Consider the following 23,090-nt stretch of genomic DNA (forward strand, 5'->3'; position numbering starts at 1 on the left):
GGACTCGCAGATGTCATGCAAGACTTGTGGTAGATCATGCTGGTCTTGAGCAGCAGCACACGTGCCTAAACATTGCCAGTTTTTACTATAGGTTTGGAAAAATGGAAGCACATAATTTCTTGAGGAACAGGGCCACGGTCAGAGTCTTGCTCAGGTTAGAAGTCACTCATTGAGGGCAACTCACCACTTCAGATTTTCCAAACAGATTCTGTACTTTTCAGTGATATTTTTAATTTCATTTTGCAAGTTATGACAGGGTGGCGTGTTAACTTGCATTCTGAAGTGAGGCATCTTAATGAGAACTTAACTGGATGCTTACTGTGCAGCTTACCAAGCCGTATGTTGTACATGCTAAGAATAGCAGTAGTTTACTGTAATTCCAAGGGACTTCTTCAGATGAGCAATTTTCAAGGTCATTGAACAAAGGAATTAAAATCCCAGTTTGTGAGTTTAACTGCAGTGTAAGTATTAGGAAGGTCTCAGAGCTACACACTCTAAGGAAGGGAAATGAGAATGGAGGGGTAGAAGAGTTTGATGTCCAGGAGGTATTCTGTTTGTTAGTGTCTGATTATATTTTTGTCTCTGAGGCAGAGAAATACTCTGATCAATATGAAAAATCTTTTTCCTATAAAAATGTACCAAGGTTCTGATTTTTCATTTACTAGTATCTCTGTGTATCAGGGAGGAGAACTTTTGTGCAAAGTTCTATGTGCATGTGTGTGGTCAGTATATATGTGTATATATATACACATGGTGACTTTCAAAATCTGTATTATTGTCTTGTATATATGTGCATGATGATTTTTAGAATCTGTATTATTGCCTTTCTTGTATATATCTGGAATAATGGGATGGATGGATTACTTGGAAAGCCCTTGGTGATGAGATTTGGAAGAGTGAATTAAGTAGAAAGTATCTGCCAAAGCTTAGGCTGAGCTCTTAATTGTATTGCTTCTGTTGGTTGAGATTGACCCATATATTACCTGTATTCTTATTATGGTGAAAACTTAGTGTTTGCAGCCCAGACTCCTGGAAAGGCTGCATAGAAATATAGTGAAGTAGCAAAAAGCCCTATTGTCTTAAGTGTGTAGGGTACCTTAGGGTCTTTGGTTTTACTCCCACAGTTATTGCTGATTCATATGGCAGAAATAGGAAGAGCACTGGAGTCTCTGTGTTACATTGATCAGTGAACTTGTAGAGAAATAAATCAATGTATGAGTATTTTTCTTATGATTCGGACTGGATCAAATGATTTCATGTTTGCTGGGAGCAAGATGGGAAAACTGATCTGTAAGATGCCTTAATTTTGCAAGGGGGATAACCATTTGAAAAAGGAAACTGGACTGGTACACTCCATGAGAGAATACAAAAACACACATAGCTGTTCTCAGATGGAGAGGTGAAACAATTTCAGTTGCAAAACTGGGTGCTTGCATTTTAAACTGGCAGAGCAGAAGATCTGTTAAGGCTGGTAGGTATTCTCATTCAAATTTGGCTTTCTAAAATAAGAACTATTTTTACAGAGGAGGTGTAGCAAGTAGCTTTAGACACAGTGTTACTATTTTTAGCCTACCGATTCAGTGGTATGAATGGATGGCATCTGAATTAAGGAAAGGTTACCAGCTTACCATTATAGTGTCTTTGCTTTACACTTGTCAGTTTGTCTACATATAGGGTAACAAGTTGGTTCTTGAAAGTCTGGTACTGTGGACATTAGCAATAATTATGGGGTGAATTTAAAAAAGCTTCCAGCAGTTCTCAGCTACTGTTAAAGTCAGAAGGCAATCAGAGAATTGTGCCACAGTTCAGTATGTTCATATATACCAACTGTTGTTCATCCTTTGCCTGGAGAACTAATGATTCCTAATTTTTTTTAACATTAAAAAAATGAAATTATCAAACATTTTTCAGTTCTATTTTATATCTCTAGGTTGATAATAGATGCAACATCTTCTGGGGACAGACAGTCAGCTCAGCCAGCAGCCAAACCCAATCTCTTAGTCACTGGAAACATTGTGGAGTGTGGGCTTTCTCCTTCTGCTGCTTCTTTCACAGCTCCAGCCTCCATACGGCCTCATGGCTGATCAGAAGCTCTTTGTTTGTGCATATATGTGACTATGTTGGTTGAGAGTGCAGGGGCTTATTTTACAAAATGGGGCTTGTAAGTTCCTGTAGCACATCCTCAGACATCCACATCTTGTCAGGAGTTGTGTAGGAGAGGCAAGAGTAGGAGCGCTGAACAAGTTGGTGGTAGACTACACTGACAATAAAGAAAGCTATGGGATAGATTTGTTGTCCTGCACTGTTATATAAACATCATATATACTGACTGTGATGCAGGGCAGCAACCCCTTTCCTTAATTTGGGGCATATCACTTCAACATGCACATGGTTTTTCCTTCTGCTGTGCCTGAGGCAAGAGCGGGTAGTGCCAATTACTGTATTAACTGAAGGAGAGACAAAAAGCTATTGGTGATGTGTCTCTGTCTTCACACACACTGTTCCCCTTTCTCCCTCTTTTTAATGCCCTGAGGGTGACTGCTGTATAATTGCTCAATTCGGTGCATCGAGAGAGGATCTGACACGCCACCCTGCACTTGTTTGTTCTCTGCCCGCTTGGCAGTGACAGAAACCAAGCAGAGGTCATGCGAGTGCAGCCAGAGGAGCGTGGTAGTGCCGGGAACGCAGTTACACTACACTGGGCTCCTTTCATGCAGTCTGTGTGAACAGGGGTTAGCACTGTACCCAAATGTCATGGAATTAATTTGTGACTTTTATGGAAATGCATCTACGTGGCACACACTGAGGAACCCCAAGTGAAGCTGGAAACAGCGTGGTGTTCTTCCAGGGCATGTGGGAAGGTCTGACCTCAGATAGCTGAACAAAGGTTCAAATGCAGGGATACTGGTGAGAGTGACTTTGTCCGGGGCAAAGAATTATGGGCCTGATCCTAGAAAGCCCTATACCTGCTGTTTGTGTGGCGCAAGCTATCTACTAGGGAGACCTAAGTTTAACAGTCACACAAGGGGCTTTATTAGGGAAGACATGTTCCCTAATACAAACCCCTGACATCCTGAAGAGTTAGAAGTGTCATCTTGTATACTTATATTTGTGTGTTTGAATTTGAGGGATTCCAGTGAGTGTGCACTTGTTCGCTAGCATTATTTAGGCTGAAGTACAGCTAAAGAACTTGGAGTTTTATGCTAATGGGCCCAGCTACATACTAAGTGTTTCGTGTCCATGTGCACCAGTCCTGAGAATGCAGTTTCCAGTTTCATTGCTGAGTATTGATGGGTCACAGTGGGGTCTCATACAGGAGTTGTAATGTGTATCATAACTTGTACAGCTGGACGCTGCCAGGGTTGATGTGACATTTGATAGAAGAACCTGCAATTGTTTAGTAGTCTACAGCCATGCTAGTGGTGCTGTCCATTTTAGACCTTTGTAGAGATAATGGAATCAAGAGAAGCTTCTAGAAAGCAATTACATTCTTTCTCAGAATGTTTTATTAAATGTCACAAAATCTTATTTTGCCTTCTGAATATTCCATCAACTTGCTAGCTCACAGATTGATGCAGTTCCAAGTTCCAAGGCTCTGTAGTGTTTCCAATGAATAAATTTCCAGCTTATAACAGATATTTTCTTAGTCCTTAAGTATATGATACTGTGTTTGGATTGTTAAATTCCATTCCATCTGTATGTCCCATATGTTCAGCCCTCCTACTGTTCTCGTTTGTTTGTGGTCACCTTTCTTCACTATGTGAAGGAAAGGACATGAGGTACTAGTGAAGGATTCTTGCTGATAGCTCTGCAGTTGTGGTGACAGTTCATACAGCTGTGTTGCTGAAAATCTCTCATTCCTTTTCTGGGTAGCCCAGTGCAGGACTAACGGCAGCATTTATGCAGCAGGGGAGGACTAAATTCAAAGGTCTTTCCCTGTCTCACAGTGTTTCAGATCAAATGAAAAAATATGCGGTACAAATGAAAGCAAGTCGTGCTTTAAAAAGTTTCTTACGTCCTTGTATTGGATGAACTACAACACAGGTTGATGGGGGAATTTCCCAGGTGAAAGTGTTCAGAAATGGGGAAGGCAAGTAGCATTCTGGATTTTTGTGGGCAAGTTAGTGGGGATGCAGATAGTTTCAGAAAGAGGTCATTAGATTCTGTTATTGAGAAACAGGAAAAATGTTTGATATTGCTTTTCTGTGCTTAACGTTTTGGGTTCTTTTGTTTGCACTTATTTTTTTGAGAGTCTAGGAGGGGATTCCAAATATACTCGCTCTTAAACAAAAGCAGGAGAAGCTATGTTAAGAGTGGCTTCCTTTCCAGATCCTTCTCTGGGAAAGCATGCCTTTGTCTTTCAAATTCTATCCTCTCCTGTTTGTGTGTTTGTCATGGTTGATGGCTGGAAAGTGAAACTTTGACACTTCGGGTAAAGATTGCTAAACACTTCGGGTAAAACTCTGGCAGTGTTTTCCAGATAAGGGGAAAAACTTGAGTAATGTTTTTCGGGTAAGCTGTGTTTTTCACAGTGTTTTGCTTGCACTTTTATGCTGCAAAGTGTTTATTTTCTCTGCTAGCTTGGATTCAAATTGCAGTGCAGGCAGGGAGGTGTTGAACTTAGTTTAGCAGTTTGGTGTTGCACATGTTTTCTTTTACACTTATGCTCAAGCGTTTACCCCTGCTCTACCAGGGTATCTTTTTTACATTGGTGTGTTTTAGCAGGAATTAATTGTCTGGTTAGCAGGTGAGATGCATCTTTGCTGTAATAAATGCATCATTAGAGTAAACTGTTGTGTAGCATGGAGTTACTCCTTTAAAAGATGAAAGGCTTTACAGCAATGCTGAGAAAATATCTTTATTTGAGCTTTTGCGTTTGTTTCCATCACAGGTTTGTTAGAACACACGTTTCTTGATCTCCTATTCTTGACATTAATATTGATGGTAAGTTTGCTATCGCGGTGGTCAGGAGACTTTCTGAGCCTCTCGGCCTGACAGGGGTATGCTTTATTCAGTTTGTGCTCCAATTGCTGTTGTGTAACAGTGTGCCCAAAACAACACTTTTCAAACAAGATCTTGTGGGACTATAAAGGCAGAATTCCCTATAGTCATGTTATCTTCCAACTGATCAAGCCAGCTGTAGTGGGTTTTGCCTGGAAGGCTTGAGTTGAGAGTCTGTGGATTGCAAAGGTCCCTTTTGAGATTCTAGGGCGATTTTTCTGTGGGAAGCAGCTAAAGTTGTTTAAATCAGTTTTACTGCTGGCACTAGATAGTAAAAATGAAGTGCTTTCTTTTCTTCTCTTTTATAAGAATGTCCAGTTGGGCATGGGAACTTACCCAGTGTTCATATTTTTGTGATTAAATAGCTGCTTTGTGCTGCTTTTATACCTCGTGCCTTGAAACCCTTCTGGGACTGAGCAGAAAGTAAGAAAATGTTTTTTTTGTATGTAAGGAGGAGTTGCTGGACCAAGTTAGAATGATGGGTGAATGCAGAAAGTCAAACCAAATCCAGTTGTCTATGCATGGTTTTTGTTTTGTTTGGTGTGGTTGTTGTTGGTCTGTGTTCTTTTTTTAAATGAGACCCTGTTTAAAAACTGAGGTGTGACATGACTTCATTTTTAAAATCATTCTGATGTTTCCAGGGCTTTCTTAAAAGTGTTTGGGGTACTGTTTTCCTTGGTAATGACTATCTCTAAGTAAATAAGGTGGGATCTTGAAAGCAGCTGCTCTGCTTTTACGGATAAGGGAGAAAATGAGATTATCAGGTTGGCACGTGCACTCTCTCTTGCAAGTCATCTTTGCAATACCAGAAGGCCTCCTTCATCCTGGAAGAGTGATAAGCAAAGGCTTGACTGCAAGAACACAGCTATGCAGCAGAAGGACCTTAGTGAGGCAGCATCATTTGCTTTTTATAGCTTTTTCTCTTAAGGAGCCATCTGTATGTACTACGACTGCATTTCCACATCCTTCAAAGACATTTTCTAATCATTGTTTTCCTGATAGGTGTTGACAAGAGGGATCAGCTATTTGTGCAAACCAGAGAAGTGTAACAGTAGGCAAAGGTAATGGATTCATTAAGAGCTACAGTTTATAGAAATAATTTACTTCAAAGTGGCAGTAAAATTGGGACTAGAAGTTTGTACTTAGCAAATGAGCATTTGGTATAATCTAGCTGATGTTGCTTATACTATGTCAAGCTGAAATTACATGAGAAGAGCAGTCTCTGTCGTAGTGATCTGGGCATCCTGCAATATGGTTCTGTTTTTTTTCAATACATTTATTCCTAAAACAAGTTTAACACCCTCAAATTAAATTGCAGTGACAGCATTATATATACCTCTAGCAAAAGTCCAGCAAAGGTGTTGTCAGCAAAACCTCCCCAGGCTGCTGTATCACATAAAGCATCTGTGATTTAAAGGGGTACCTTTACAGAAGTGGAGAGCATTTTTGCCTGCATGTTTAGTCAAGCCCCTGATAATGCCTTTTTAGAGAATGACAAATAATAGAAGTGCTTTTGATGCTGTTTGGGAGCTAGACAAAAGATCAGCAGTCTGTTTCATTTAGACAAGCCGGTGGTTTATTGCTGCATTTCCCTGCCCCCCTCTGCCAAACTGTGGAACTTTTGCCTAGGCATAAAGCTTTCAGGTAAATAACATTGAGACCATTTGTTGCCTCTGGTTTGTTCTGTGGTACTTTTGTTTGAAACGAAATCGAAATCGCAGGTTTGTTTGGTTTGCCCCCTGCCAAATGGTGTTACTGCAGAAATGACAGATTTTACTTTTACTGCAACTAGAAAGATTGTAGTATATATACTTGTAGTATAAAAATAGCTAATAAATTATTGGTTAATGTTGGCATAAGTAAAAATGGGGCTTAATTTTGTAGCAGTGCACTGCAAGACAAAATGCAGAGCTGAATGACCTTATTGTCTGGAGCAGGATTTTTCAAAGCTCTGATTGACAGAAGTTCTGGTGCCCCTGGAAGCTGCGCTAAGAGTTCCACGGAACCATTTTTAGTGCATACTCTGAATGTTTTAGTTCTGGGCAGTTACAGTGTAGTACACAGGAAATGTTGAGGGTTGACCATGGCTAAAATCATTACTGTGTTTAGAGACATTTCCCTCTATTGCAATAACTACAAGGAGCAGAATAATAAGGAATTTTGTTCACTATTTACAGAACAGGTGCCTTGTAATTTGGCTTTGTGCATCTCGATTGCTGACAGTAATTGTGCATGGGTATTGAAAAATAGCTGATACCTGTCTAATTAGTGTTCTGGCTTTGTTTCTTTTCCACACATCTCTCTCAAAAAATAAGTTGTGCACTGGTAGGTGTACACACAGCTGGTATGACTTCTGAGGTTGTGTTGTGTTGACAAAATAGTACTGGTCTCTGTAAAGTTACTAGGTTGTCAGGTAAACTCTTAATAATCCTACCTCTTAATACCTGGTGCTGTAACTACTGGAAGTTGATTTATTTCATATATTAACATATACCATATATATGTGTATTTGCCAATACAGAGTTTATAGTTCTGAGTTGGGTTTGATCTGGGGAAAAATGTGATAGGCTATACTATTGCATCATATCAGAATTTTGGATACCTGAGCTTGGCTTCTGACAGTGAATCACTTCCTGCCTTTTCAGGCTGTGGTTTCTTTGTGTGTGTGGTACCAGTTTCTTTGCAAATGACATTTTAAACATGTAAACTTACATTTTTAATATAAAGAAACGTAAACCGTATTTTACTTTGGGGGGGCCTCTAAAACCAGGAACGAGCATTTGGTGAAGAGGTAATAAATCTATGGTAGATTTTGCCAAAAAAAGTTCTGTCTGGATTCGCAGGTTGTGTGTTCTCCATTTGCTTGGTGTTCATTCTTTCTGCTGCTCTGAGCAAGAGTAAACTGTTTGGCCCAAATTTGTCTGTACAGCTGGTGGTGTTCACTGAGTGTGCTTCTCCATCCAGACTGATTCAGTCTTTTTATGCCTCCCTCATCTTCCAGTCGCATTCACTTCTCTGCAAATTTAAGAGAATGGATCTCTGAGTATAGTCCATGAAAGAGCCTGGAATGCAGCAGCTTGCCTATCTTGGATAAAAGATTTTGGGACTCCCCTCTCTGTGGGCTCCAAGCACAGCTAGAAGCTGAGACTCCAAAAGGAAATGCTGAGCATTCAGAGTATGGTGCTGTGTTGACAAGCCTACCTGTTTGTGTTTCCTGACTCTGCAGTCTTTGTTTTCAGCTACCTAAATCGTGTAGACAATGTAATTGCCCATTTGTTACCAGGGAAAAAGACTAGCTTAGATCTTTTGTTTGCTGTATCAAATAGCTGAGTTAGATCTTAACAACTTCACTGCTTGTAGCTGAAATGAGTGTTTGTATCTGTTTCATAATGAGAATTAAATGTGTGCTCTGTTTTGTGTTGTGTGGGGTGTTTTGTGTTGTTTTGCGGGTTTTGTTTGTTTGGAGGATTTTTGTTGGGTTTTGTTTGGTTTGGTGTTTTAAACTTCTGCTTTTATTGGAACAGAAGCATCAGAAAAAGAATATGAAAAATAGTCGTGATGGGGCTACTCCTAAATAGCCTGAAGCTCAGGGAGGGTGATTTGGGGTAAATGGGATTAACACAGTAGCTGGAAGAGGTCTTCCTGTCCTTTGGGGTAGGAAGGTGCTACCCCAAAGGACAAACCTTGAAAATACTGTATTTGCAATAATGCCTCGAGACACTTTGCTTCACTTCAGCTTGAAGCAGAATGTGATTCGTTCGCCTCCATGTTTTTTCTTATTTGCAGGCCAGAATGAGAAGACTTATGTCGTTGCATTTTCAAATTGGCTGGGAGAAATAATCAGTGTCCTGATATAGGATATGAAATTCAGGGTTTTTTTTCTCAGTTCTCTCATTTTCACTTTGCACTTTTCTGCCGCTTGTGGTTGTGTTTTAAGCCCATACTGTTTTCATACACTGCTACAGCACCACTTACATAATTTTGGATGGTTTTAAAAATAGAAACTGACTTCAGACAGAGAAGCTGCAGTGAAGAGGGCTGAGCCAGAGATGGAATGGTATTGATGAAGAAAACAAGCCTGGATAGGGAAGAGTAGAGGGACATGGAGGACTTAAAGTAGTTCAGAAGTGAAGGCAGGGAAGAGGCCCACAGAAAGGTGTGTGTAGCAGAATTTCTGAGCTTTCCTACGTAGTCTTTTGGGCTGAGGGAGAGCAGAGAAATAGAGGACAGTGGGTGAAATGAAGACCAGTAGGGTGTGTACAGAAGAGTAGAAGAGAAGGGAAAGGATCTGTGCAAGATTAGTGTACCAAAGTGACAGTTGAATGTATTGAGTTCAGTGAGTTGAATGTAGAAGTTGAATCTTGTTATCCAACTCTGTAGGCTTTTCAAATGTTTCTGTATGGGAGTGGTGGTGTAATTACCTTGAAGGTCCTTAATTTTTGTATGGGGAAGAGGTACTGGTTTTAGGAAATCAGCTAGATCTCACATAAACAAAAACTTCTGGGAGTTTAAAGTTTTTATTGAAAAAAATTTACAGAGTGGTTGTTATGTATGCTTTTTTGGTTTTGTGTGCTTTAAAAAACAATCTGCTCCAAATAAAGTACTTTTCTTTGGACAGCAGGACCTGAGTTTGGAGAGTCTCATTGTGAACTTGGAAAGAGTTAAATGGCTTGAGGGGAGTTGTTAAAAAGTTAGAGCAGGGGAAACAGGGTTTAATTCATCTTCCTTTTTCTGTTTTCCAGTATATCAATTTTTGTGGATAAGAAGAGAAGGGACTTCATTCTTTAGGGGCTGTTGCTCCAAGCTGATTGGCAATGGTTTCGACTGCACCACCAGAAAGCAATAAAATAAATACATAAAGAAACAGTAACCAAAAGCAGATGTCTTGCTTTTGAAATTAAAGAACTGGAGAAGGCAGTAAGAAAATAATGGTAACTCACTTGTACATTTGAGGGAGGGGAAGGGAGTATATATATTTTGCTTGTCAGACAAAATGGAAAACCCATGAAAATGAAAGATACGTTAACAGCCACAGTACCTTGCTTTGAAAATACAGGTCATACATGCTGAATTTTTCATTAGAAAGCATCATGTGAAGAGTTGTGCAAGATGGAGCTTTTCTCATTGTGTTTTCAGGTCTGTTTTTCTACTTTGGATGATGCTATAAAATCAGTTGTGTCTGATTCAGCTGAGCAAAATGTGTGGAAAGTGAAACATTTTTTCTTCCACCTGTGTATGTTTTATATTAGGATGGAACAGGTATTACTGAGGCAGTTATCTGTGAAATATAATTTAATGTTTTTTAAAAGCAGCACATAAAATGGAAATGGAGTTTTGATGTCTTAGTCTATATTCAATCTGTATGCGAATGTCCCTGTGAACCAAAATTGTAATTAGTTACCTATGCAGCATCTTCATTCACTGACTAGGAGTAAGTACCTGGAGTTTTCCTGCTGGCAGTGTCTCAGGGCAAACAAGAATTGGGCTTTAAGGAAATGCATTCTTACATAAGCATCAGCATAAATGTGTAGATGCATATGTATGCTTTGAGCAGTTTGCCTTTCCCATGGTCATCACATATGTTTAGCCACATGAAAATAAAATGCTGTAATAGTTTGTGTTGAGAAAGGAAAAGTTATCAGTTCTGGGGTGAATGGAAGAAGGAACAGGGCAGACTTCTGGTACTTTCCTTTCCCTGTGGTACTGGTACAGGTGAAAGCTGGAGAGTTTAGAGGATGTCCTATTTGTTTTATCTGAAAGAATGCTGACATATTTAAAGCAGAATACACATCAGTGGCATGAAGGGAAGAAAACTACATGAAACTTCATTTTAATTTCTGTTTTGGTGCCCTTTCTCTGTCAGGGCTACTGAAAACCAAGCAACCTTAGTGCTCTGACACAGACATTAAGCTCCTCTTTGCCCTGGCTTAAAAAGCAAAAAGACTGATTTGGCGTAAGACACTTTAAAGAAAGTAGTGAGTGTTCTGACTGAAATAGTCTGAGCGAGTATGAGGGCAGAATGCTGCAGAGGAAGTGCTTGGGGAAAAATTGTTCACCTGAGGTTTTAGTCATTTAGGAACTTGTCTGTGCTGTTTTATGTATGTACAAAGCTCAGGAGTCCTGTGTTTTCCTGATTGTGTTTCAGGATATGAAATATTATACTTCATGTTGTCCTGATCACTGCTATGCTTGTCAGTAAAATACTGTACCTTGCGTTCCAGTGCTGTGCTGGCTTGAATCGCACAGAAGGGTAGGTATCTCATCCTGTGAATAACCTGCAGTGTATTGCTATGGAATAAACACTGCAGTGCCCGTAGGAATCCTGATAGTCTCCTTGCTAACACCATGCGCAGAGTTCTTGTGGCAGCTCAAAGCAAAGGCAGGTGGGAGGTTTTCACACTGTCTAAATACAAGGCTCAAAAAAATAAAAGCTCTTGTGAGGAAATGCTGGTTCTGAACTCTTGACAATTTTGACGTGCTTCTGCTAGTGTGTTTGCTTTGTTGCGGTGAAGGTGAAATTAGGTGGCTGTACTACAGTTCCATCTCACAGAAGTCTTTAGTATATCAACTCAGGGACTTACGTTGGCTTATGCACATGGCACATTAACCAACCTTACACTGCTTGATTGAAAACTGGCACCAGTTATCTGTCAGCTGAAATGAAAAATTCAGTATGTGCAGTAATGTCTGATCACTCTACAATTAATCTCTTCTCTTTCTATCAGATTTTTTCTAGTATTTGCATTAGTATTTACCCCACCATCCCTTAAAATGAAATGCTGTGCTCTGTGATGCTATATCCCTAGGAACAAAGAATAAAAAAAATCAAAGGCAATACAGGGAATAAGAGATGTGCAGCTCAAAACACCTTTGCAAGTAAGGCAAGGGTACAAGTACTGCTACACATTCTACTTTTAAATACCTTTAATCTTTATAGAAGTGAAATTTGAATGTATCTGTCTTATGTTTGTGAGTAGAAAACCTATAGCTGAGAAAGTACTACTGTGCATGTTCTTCTGTAAGGCTGTAATACACCAGAGGAATGTTTCCTGCAAATGATTGTTTAAAAGAGAAAAGTATCAGGATTTTACAGGCTCTGCCCTAGTTCCAGTGACCATTTATAGTCAGGCTAAATGGTCTTGCTTAGATGTCTGTAGAAAATTGAGTCTTTTTGCCTGTAGAGTGTTTTATAGATAATGAGGCAAACTTCCACCTTTTTATTACTTGTTAGAATAATTTAATGGACGTAAAGGAAATTTTCCAGACTTAACAGAGATGATGTGTAAGTCATCTCATCATCTCCCCATGTGCTACAGATACAAAGAGATTTTCTTTCTGGTTACAAGCAAGCAGAACAAGAATGTCTAGGAGACATCTGTGTAAGGACTGCAAGATAAGCAGAATATGCATCCTGATTTACTTCTGGTTATAACAGCAAAAATCTAGAGGTTTTTGCTAAGCACTTTCAACTCTTTTTTAGGCTCTGCAGGAGTTTCTTTCATCATTGTCAAGAGCAACCAAAGTTAATCCTGGTGAGAGGTGTAAGTCTTATGAACAAGCTGTCTTCTGCCAGTGAGGATTACTGAGAGCTTCATCTCCATAGCAGGCTGTGTTTGTGTAAGGCTGGGCCTTTCTAAGGCAGGATTGTAGATGGTTAGGTTGGTGGTCTGCTTAGCTCAGTATTTCGTCTCAAATCATACAAGTAGAATTTGTCCAAGCCAAGAAGCATGTAAGCAAGAAAGCATGCATACAGTGATCTTTTCCTGATTATAATGTCCTAATGAACGAAAGTGTAAAAACATCCCAAGCCAAGCACTGTATCAGAATCACTTTGCAATAGCTATGGATCTTCCATTAATAGATCTAAATTCATTTGGTTTTGGTGTGTGCTGTTGTTGGTTTGTTTCATTTTGTTTTGTTGGGTTTTTTGTTTGTTTTGTAGTTTTTGTGTGTTTTGTTTTGTTTTTGTTTTTGTTTTTTCCTTCCTGAATGCCACTAAGATTTTGGTTTCCACAGTATCCTGTGATAAAGAGTTCATGATTCCATCCTAAACCTTTTTCTCCTAATGGATCTTATCTGTTGTTCTTGTGTTCTCAGCTGCTCAAAAGGCAACTGGACAGAAATTTCTGCTTTGTAATACGGAAAGGACTGAGCGGCACGTAATTCTTTGATCCTCTTGAAAACTCAAGAGAACTATTTCCTGTTTTTTATTTTCCTGACAATCTCATTTTTTTTGAAGGTGCTTCAGCTTAGCATAGCACAGTCTTACCAGGCAGTAAGTAAATTGAGATGAGCTTGGTCTGGCTTGAGACCTGTCTAGTCTACTGTATGTCAGCTTTTGTAACCCATCAGGTAACCTTATCCTGAAGTCTCAATTTCTGGTGAGGAATCAGGACATTTGGCTAGATTAAATTTAATAAAGCTGCTGGATCTGAGCCAGACTTGCAGCTGATGTGTATGGCTGTTAAGTTACATTTGTATACTCTGATTAAATTATTTCATTCTAATTTTACATGCTTATACTGTTCAAAAGCATATTAAGCTGTTTGTAAAACATAATGATTTGTACCTTTCCACTTTGAAAGTTTGCCACTTCCAGATGATGTTTATGGATTTTTATAATAATGCAGCTCCTTTTTTTCCCCTCACTTCTGTTCCTTTTATGCTGGTGCCTTTGGCTGTGTAAGAAATAAGGAAAGGAGCCTGTTACTGCAAAAAAGAACTTAAATGCATGTCTGAAAGTGATTAGAAACTTGTACAAGTTTCAAATAATCACTGCAGCCAGGAGGAATGCACATACTCTTCTCACAAGCTTATAACCATAGGAAAAAAGCAGTTTTGATGTAGGTACGATGACCTTTTCTGGCTCATGTGGTGTATCACAGGAGGCTGTACTGACATTCCCATGTCCGTCTCTTGTACTTTATAGACCATTAAGGCTGCTGAAATAACAGACATTCTTGACCAGTAGTTCTGTTTTTCTATCTAATTTCCATTTCTCTTGTATTAAAATACAGCCAGGCTTGTAACAGTTCCCTTTGAAGCATACTGGCTTGTAGTATTGTGTCAAATTAATTTTGACGAGTCGTGACTCTTCAAGTCAAAAAGGAGTGTTTTATTCCCAGTATGAATGAACTTCTGGGTGAGCTGGCTGGGTGTAGTATGCATGATCCCTTGGTCAGCTGACAAAGAACACTTGGAAGAGAAAAGTTACAGATGCTGGTGTGTTAGGGAGCTTCGGCATATTGTAGTGAGTGTATTCCACTTGATATTATGCTTTACAGCAGTAGTAAAAAGCAGCATAAAGCTAAAACTGCATTTTAAAGTGTGCATAAGGAAGAAGGAATCTTGCTTTGAAGCTGTTGAAATAACTTCTGGGAAGGATTTTAAAGTTGATATTCCTACCTCTTCCCGCTTCTCAACAGAAAAAACACTTTTGTCCTGTTTTGCAAATGAAAAATCATTAGGAAACTTCTGTTTACACAAACTTTAAGAGAAAGCCTACTGTGTGCCAAAATCTGTACACTGCAGAGTGGAGAAACCACAAAGAAAGAGTTTGATGTTCGATCAACATTGCATTACATGCCCCAAAACTAGAGTGAATATAGTGGTGGGGTTTTGTTTTGTTTTGGGTTTTTTTTTTAGCCAGCAGTTACGCTTTAAAAAGTGGAGATGCAAGTTGCACAGATGGACAGAAAGAGGTGTGTTTGCACACTTACTATGTATTTTTTAATCATTCTGTGTGATTGGCACTGTATGATGCCAAATATGTGGTGATGTTGGGAGACAGAGTGCTTATACTACCTGTTTTGCTTGTTTCACTGGTCCTTTGTGTGCATTTTGTGTGGAAACCCTGCGATATCTGGAGGGAAACAATGCACTCAAAATCAGTCAGATGATTCAGATGGAACGGAGAATACAGGGTATAACAGTCATAGGTGGTGTTCCCTTTCCCATCGCATGGGAAAGATACTGTCTTTTCAGTTAGGTACCTTTGAGACCCTTGGAGGAGAAAGGGACTGTAACTCGCTTTGCAAACTTCTGTGCTTTGCAAAGTACAGAAACATGCAGCACTAGAAAGGTTATAAAATGTTGGCTTCAAGGTTTTTGAAAGATCTTAGTCTTTTAAACCAGTATTTTTATTATTCTTCCCCACCCACACCCCCCAAAATCATGGGATATATTATATTTAAAAAGCTTTCTGTGTTTCTGTGGACAGCGTTGCTAAAAGTGATGGTAGATGTGTATTTAGGACTTTTAATCATTTCTCTCACTGGGAGAGTTGTGTGAGGACAGTTGTATAACAGTAAAATAACGTGTTGCTTGACTGTGGAGCTTGCTTTGGGTCTGACAAACTCAAAAAGAACCTTACTTGCTTGATGCTGGGAAAGTGACATTTATCACACCTACTGTTCCTATGTGGAATGCCCCTGAATGAACTGTGTGAGTTTTAAGTTCTTGTAGTTACAGTGACTGAGTTGTAAAATAAACAACTGCATGTGTATTTTAAAACTCTCTGTAAGCCCCTGCAGCCCCTATAAAGCTGTTATCTAGCAAAGATAATGAGTCAATATGCATGCTTAAAGAAGAATCTATAGATTTATAATTCCTGCTCTGATCTATATATATATTTATTTTTTTTTTAGTTCCTTGGCATAGCGTTCCTTGGGATTGGATTGTGGGCATGGAATGAAAAGGTAAGCTGAATACATGACCAAATTCCGTGTTTTCACTCTTTCTCTGTTTTTGTGTTTGTTTTGTTGGGTTTTTTTTGTTTGTTTGTTTGTTTTTAATGAAATATTGGAATAGTAATATGCCAAACATTTTATGTGTCTACGCACAATTTCTACTGAAACAAAATCAAGTCTGTCAAATAAAACCTTGGCTCAGCTCACCTAGAGGAAGCTCTTCAGCATCTTTCCCAGGAATGCCTTGGCAGCAGATTATAGCTGACACTTGCACATGAAATAACCATTTCAATCTGTGCATGCTCAAACTGCAGGTCAGATACTAGAACACTCTACTGGAGGCAGTATTGGCAGTGTGTCTCTGGATGCACCAGAGACCATGTCCCCAGGAATGAACAGGGAGCCTACATGTCCAAGAGGGTAGCTTCCTGAAAACAAGCCTCCTTGGCATTGCCTTAACATAGCAGCATGCTAATTGCTGTTCCTCTTAAAAATAAACAAAAAAGAAAAAAAAAAACACCCTAAAACCCAAGCCAAGCCTGAGACAGAATAACTGTTGTTTTTTTTTTCTTGTTCAAATAAAGCTGTCCACTGGAACACTGTGTTGCAAGACTGTAAAATCAACTTTGAAATGGAAATAAAAGGGCAAGGGAAAGAGAAAGTATTTGTGAACCAGAGCCTAATTTTTAGTTTGCTTATTGCAAATATTGTTGAGAAGATAAAATGTTAAGTCACTGCATACTGACTTGTTTTGTATATTTTGGGTTAGTGGATGAAGAGTTTGCTTGCTAAAAGACAACAAGTAAAATCAAAGCCAGAGTTTCCTTCTCGTTTAAAAGATTGAAAATAATATAGGCTGCTAAGTGGTGTTATGAAATTCAGTTATATATTTTTTTTCCTGTAATGGAAAACATCAAGTAAATTACAAATTTATGTTCACTTAAGGCATAATAAGTAGCACTTGCAGCAGAACAGATAACACATTGGAAGCACTGGAGTTTTGCCACTAAAAATTCAGGACAAATTTTGCTGGTTCAGAAGTGAGTTGCTAACTTAAATTCTAATTGTTCTGTGCATGTGGCTTGAATGTAGGTAATTGCAACTAGTAATGGGATATTAACTCACATATTACACACGTATATATATGCATATTTGCATGCCATATGATACTCGTGTTGGATTGAATAGGCTTGGAAAGGTGCTGTGATTTTTTTTCATTCAGGAAAGATGTAAAAGCATATTTTATTTGATATTGTGAGCATACTCACAGAGTTTATGTCTATGTCTAAGTTCCAGAGAACTTCAGTTCATAGTGGCTTTTTAGAAGATATTTTAACACTTTTGTATCATTTCAGTAGGTAACAGAAATGATTCCTCTTTAGAATGAATGAGCTGGTAAAGGGAAAACTGGTATAGTCTAGTCTTTAAAATATGCTAGTCCTGCAGCTTGAGGGTGTTCTGGCAGAATAATGGTTTGTTAAGTTTTATGTATTTTCTATATGAGAAAGCTTCCTCCCCCATCTGTTATCAAGTCTGTTACCAACTAATTTTAAAACATTTTTAATCAGATCATGAAAGCAGAAGAAAATGCTATGTTGTTCTTAAGCAAATAAAGCCACTGAGAGCAGTTTAGTATGCCTTAGCTCAGGCTCCCATGTGTAGTAGGGTTTTCTGTAGAAATGAATAAAAGTTTACTGTTTTAAAGCACAGGTCCTTCCTTGAAAATTAGTATCTCTTCTCAGTTTCTCTAACTGCTGTGTCCTGCTGTGCTTAGTGTGGACTCCTGCAGTTCATGGGTGTATAAACCAGAACGTATAGCTGAACTGCAGGACTCCTGAACATAAACTTGATTTTTGTAGCAAGAATTATTGAAAAATGGACTTGCGTCAAGCCAATTTGAGGCCTTTCCTTCACTCAGCTCTCTGGGGGAGAGGCAATGGCTAGAAGCTGCAGTCAGCAAGATCAAGTTCCAGAGACTCATAGGCCCCATGCAGTTTAGGGGGGACAGATCAGTTACATCCCAGACAGAGCTGTTCTTCCTGCAGCTGGGGAGTTGGAGGTCAAAGCCAAGTAGGTGAAGCCTAAGACTTGAGAGATCTGTAATTTAACTGAAAAGTACTTGTTGAGCTAGACTGCTTTTTGCCTAAGGCCAGCCTGGATATCCTTGGGCATTGTGGGCTGTTGTAGTGGTATACTGTAAGGCAGCAAAGCAGCTTTGCAGAGTGGAACCAAGTGTCCTGCTGTACGCCAGGTCAGATATGAGCAAGTGCTGTGTCCTTGTGACAAAGAAGGCTAACAGTGTCCTGGGCTGTATTATGAGCGTTGCCAGCAGATTGAGGGAGGAGATTCTTCCCCTCTACTTAGTGCTGGTGAGGGCGCACCTGGGCCAGTTCTGGGCTTCCCAGTACAAGAGAGACATTGACATACTGGAGAGTTCAGCAAATGGCTGCTATGTGATTAAGAGACTGGAGCATTTCTCTTACAAGGAAGGACTGAGAGAGAGAGCACTGTTCAGCATGGAGAAGAGCAGACTTGAGGGATCTTTAGGTATATAGATACCTGAAGGAGGGAGCCAGGCTATTTTCAGCGGTGCCCAGTGATAGAGGCAATGGGCACGTTCCTGAACATCAGTATCACACAGTTTGCCCAGAGATGATATGGAGTCTCCCTCTGGAAATATTCAAAAGCAGGCTAGGCATGGTCATAGGAGCCAGGTTTAGGTGACCAGATGACTTCCAGAGGTGCCCTCCAAGCTCAACTGTTCTGTGAAGACTGCTGCTATCCCAATGAAGTAAGTCTTTATCAAAGTTGAGCTTGGTGCTGCTATTGTATAATCTATTAAACAGAAATCTGTAAGGGTTTTTTAAGGATTGGATTTTCAGAAAGACTACTGTAAACTGATTTTGGTGGTGGGGAGGATTTTGATACCTTGTCATGAATCATGTAGCTTTATATCCAGCTGTGTTGCTTTATAATGTGGCCATCAACTTATATATACTTTTGTTACTTCACAGAACCTTTCTAAAATAACAAGAGAGTGTGCCAGGCCACATTAAAAATGCAGGATGTAAAGAAATAATCCACATTTAACAGGAGCCCCATTTGCTGCCTGCTAAAACCAGTTTGGGGTAGACTTGTGGGTTTGGTGGCTAGTTTCTCTTTTTTATGAAGTTGGCTTGAATTCTGTCCTTTAAACTTTGTTGTAAAGAATTAAAAAAGCATGCTATACAGTCTCATGACCTTCCTTACAGCCTCTGCAGGGAGGCAAAAGAGCTCATTTGTCAAATAGGCAATAGAATTGGCTTGACAGCCAGTCAGGCAGCCTGAAACAAAAACTAGGCAATTAGCATTCTGAGTCATGAACCTGAAAGAGATGTGGGGGGTGGAATGGGGCAATAAACTCGGAGGATGAATAAAGCTATCTATACATGGATGCACTATATAGCTCACAATCTCACAGTGTTTTCAAGCGCATTAGACTTGAGCTTGTACCATAAAAAAGTTCATCTGTGGCAGCTGATTTTCACCTCATGACCCCCAACAGTGACATGAACATTGTTAACATACAAAGAGTCTGTTCTAAGCCCAAGCAACTTACACTACCTTTGCTCAGCAGCAGGGGAAAGATGTTTATATTTCACTGGCTCTTTTTAACCACTTTAAGTCATTTCTTCCATTGACTTTTTAAAAGTAAACTAGGCTTGAACAAAATGTCTATTTCCTTCCTTCATTGTATGTACTACGTAGTGTGGTCTTAGGGCTTTATTGGGAGTGTTCAAAGTATGATGCCAGTAGGTACTTGGGAAAATAAGCTTCCTGGTTCTCTCATTACCTGCAAGAGATTTATATTACAGAGTCCTGACACAAAGAGGTAAATTGCTGTTACGTCTTCTGAGACCTTATAAGACTGTCCATTGAGAGGAAGTTCTTAGAAGAAAAGCACTATGCTTTTGGGGTATACTTAAAGTAGGAGGTGGCAAAAGGCAGAGTTACTAAAGTGGGGAAAAAAAGTCTGCAGATCCTTGCAAAATTTGTTTATTAGTCTTAGTTACTGTATAAAATGGAGTGAAATGAAGAGGGAGAAGTGGAAGAGGTTTATTATGTGCATAAATTCAGCTTCGAGGCTTTTGTTGTTGTGTCAGTGTGACTAGAATACACTCATAGAATCATAGAACAGTTAGGGTTGGAAAGGACCTTAACATCACCTAGTTCCAACCCCCCTGACATGGGCAGGGACACCTCACACTAAAACATGTCACCCAAGGCTCTGTCCTACCTGTCCTTGAACACTGTCAGGGATGGAGCATTCACAGCTTCCTTGGGCAACCTATTCCAGTGCCTCACCACCCTTACAGTAAAGAATTTCCTCCTTGTATCCAACCTAAACTTCCCCTGTTTAAACCCATTACCCTTTCTCCTATCACTGCAGTCCCTAATGAGGAGTCCCTCCCCAGCATCCCTATAGGCCCCCTTCAGATACTGGAAGGCTGCTGTGAGGTCTCCATGCAGCCTTCTCTTCTCCAGGCTGAACAGCCCCAACTTTCTCAGCCTGTCTTCATACGGGAGGTGCTCCAGTCCCCTGATCATCCTCGTGGCCCTCCTCTGGACTTGTTCCAACAGTTCCATATTCTTTTTATGTTGAGGACACCAGAACTGCACACAATACTCCCGGTGAGGTCTCACAAGAGCAGAATAAAGGGGCAGGATCACCTCCTTTGACCTGCTGGTCACATGCCTTTTGATGCAGCCCAGGATACAGTTGGCTTTCTGGGCTGCAAGCACACACTGAAGCCGGCTCATGTTCATTTTCTCATAGACCAGCACCCCAAGTCTTTCTCCGCAGGGCTGCTCTGAATCTCTTCTCTGCCCAACCTGTAGCTGTGCCTGGGATTGTTCCGACCCAGGTGTAGGACCTTGCATTTGGCATGGTTAAACTGCATGAGGTTGGCACCAGCCCACCTCACAAGCATGTCAAGGTCCCTCTGGATGGCATTCCTTCCCTCCAGCGTATCAACCAAACCACACAGCTTGGTGTCATCGGCAAACTTGCTGAGGGCGCACTCAATCTCACTGTCCGTGTCAGCGACAAAGATGTTAAACAAGACCGGTCCCAAGACGGATCCCTGAGGGACACCACTCATTACTGGTCTCCATCTGGACATTGAGCCATTGACCACAACTCTTTGTGTGCGGCCCTCCAGCCAGTTCTTTATCCACCGAGTGGTCCGTCCATCAAATTGATGTCTCTCCAATTTAGAGACAAGGATGTCATGTGGGACAGTGTCGAACGCTTTACACAAGTCCAGGTAGATGACATCAACTGCTCTACCCGTGTCCATCAGTTCTGTAGCCCCATCATAGAAGGCCACCAAATTTGTGAGGCAGGATTTCCCCTTAGTGACGCAGTCCCCTTCCAGCTCAGAAGTCAAGTTGTGCACAGTTTGGAGCACCAGTATGGTACCTTGTGGCCCCCCACAGTATTCTTACCAAGCAAGAGCTCTAAATGTGGATCTTACATTTTAAGACAGACTTTTAGGTGTTGATCTAAGTTGATTTGGGTCTGCTTGGGTGTTCTGGGACAGGCTAGACTCCCTGCATAGAAACAGTCACAATTTGTCAGACCAAGTCTCTCTCTCCCTGCCCTGCAGTGAAAACTGCAGTTGTTCTTGGGGAAAAAATTCTCACTTCTTCAACTGTCCCTGTGAATGGCAGACATCAAGAGGAAATGATATTCCATAGTTGTTGTGCATACATGTCTATCATACAGTCCTTTTAAAACCAAGCGTTGACAAGAAAACAGTGTGCATATCCTGTAGATCCCTGTGGGCTGAAGGATACTAAAGCATGCGCCTTGCTTCTAAGCCAGGACTCTGTGTATGTATTTTACAGGTCTGGGGAGGAGAGGGATAATAATATTCACTATTACATTTACTTTAAATTTAAGCACATAAGGGTTCATTATCTGAAGAGGCTCTTGGATAATTTTACCAATATTCTAACACCTTGTAACCATTAATCCTGAAAAGTAAAAATCTGCATCTTGTGTGTATCCATGCCAGTTATTCATCTATTGAACTTTGCTTTGTCATGGCAAGAAAACTAGACTAGGTCTTCTCCTTAACTAGACACTTGAAAAATAAAGTAATGCTGCTATTGATGTTTACTGTGGGAAATGCAAACCCAACAAAAATCAAGGAAATAAGATTTGTAAACATCCCCCACCTAGTTTCTTGCTTGCAGAGACAAAATTCTGGAATGGAATTAATTTGGCATGTTTCAATGACTATTGTTCTGTTCCTCATGCTCATTCAGATGCACAGCATGAAGAAACTGCATGGATTTTATGACTAACAAAGTAGAGAGACATTTTTCTGTTTCAGAATCATGCATTTGGAAATACTTTTATTTCCCATCACTGCCATGTGTTTCTATTTGCCGATGATTTTTAGGGCTGCAGATTAGTTTGTGGAAAGGCTAATCCTCTGTTTGCAGAGAATAAATGTTTCAGAAGGCCCTATATTGCTGAATCTTTTTCTGGCCATCTGCTTTTTTTGTTGTCCATCCCCCCGTTCTCCCCCTCCCTCTCCCATATCCCCTCTGTAATGGGATTCTGCAGCAGAGAAGTCTTTTCCCACCTTGGAAACAAACAAAAAAAAGCAAGCTCATTTCTCCTGTCTTACTGGTGTTGGTTTCTTTTTGTTACTTTTTTATAAAGGCCCTCTGGGATGTTGTTTGTTACGGGAAATGTTGTGTCCTGTTCTTTTACATGTGCTTCCATTGGCCAAATTCCATATAGTTTCACAGTGCATCACCTCCTTATTCCCTAGGATGGTGATTCTCCAAAGTTGTCTCTGACTCAAGATGCGTTAAACTTTCATTACTGGCTTAGCTTTTCAAAATTGCAGTTACCCAGAGTCTTTTCACTTGGAGCCATTCTCTCTTGCCCTGTAGTATGTTGCTGTGCCTGTGAGATCAGCTGTTCAAAGAGAAGCAGTCTAGCATACTTCAGGGAACATCTCTGAGACCTGAACATGGCAGTCAATTCTCTACGCTAACCACAGTCAGCCTGGATGGAAGTCTTACTAGTTTGTTAATGCGCTTGTGACTCCCTTCTGTTTGGTCTCATTAGGAAGCAGGAACACAATTAAATTGTATAGGTGTACCAACACCTAGACACTGCTCCAAGATGACTGTGTTAGCATCCATACATTCTAGGGGGATAAAAGTAAGTTTCTGGGTTCAGCACACAAAGGCTGTGTTTGCTAAATGCAAATAGTCTGGACCAGAAATGGTGTTGAAAACCCAGATTTTTGAAAGGTTTGAGTTTTCTTCACCCTAGTTCTTGTCTCATCTCATGGACTAAATGCCATGAATGGAGCATGAGTTATGTTCCAGGGGCAC

The 23,090-nt window shown here is 40.2% G+C and overlaps 1 protein-coding gene across 2 annotated transcripts in view; it reads left to right on the top strand.

Moving 5' to 3' along the window:
* Positions 1-23,090, top strand: part of TSPAN5 (tetraspanin 5) — an 85,091-nt gene that overhangs the window by 46,197 nt on the left and 15,804 nt on the right. The window contains exon 2 of one of the 2 annotated variants that reach the window (XM_061360944.1): positions 15,648-15,698. The exons of the other annotated variant lie outside the window; for it this stretch is intronic. Within the exon in view, the coding sequence (XP_061216928.1) occupies positions 15,648-15,698 (51 nt within the window). The remainder of the gene's footprint in view (positions 1-15,647; positions 15,699-23,090) is intronic. 2 annotated transcript variants of the gene reach the window in all.

Source organism: Neopsephotus bourkii, unplaced genomic scaffold (genome assembly GCF_033783945.1).
Source record: "Neopsephotus bourkii isolate Nb327-2 ecotype Australia unplaced genomic scaffold, CSIRO-AGI_Nbou_v1 NB_1037, whole genome shotgun sequence".
Taxonomy (NCBI): domain Eukaryota; kingdom Metazoa; phylum Chordata; class Aves; order Psittaciformes; family Psittacidae; genus Neopsephotus; species Neopsephotus bourkii.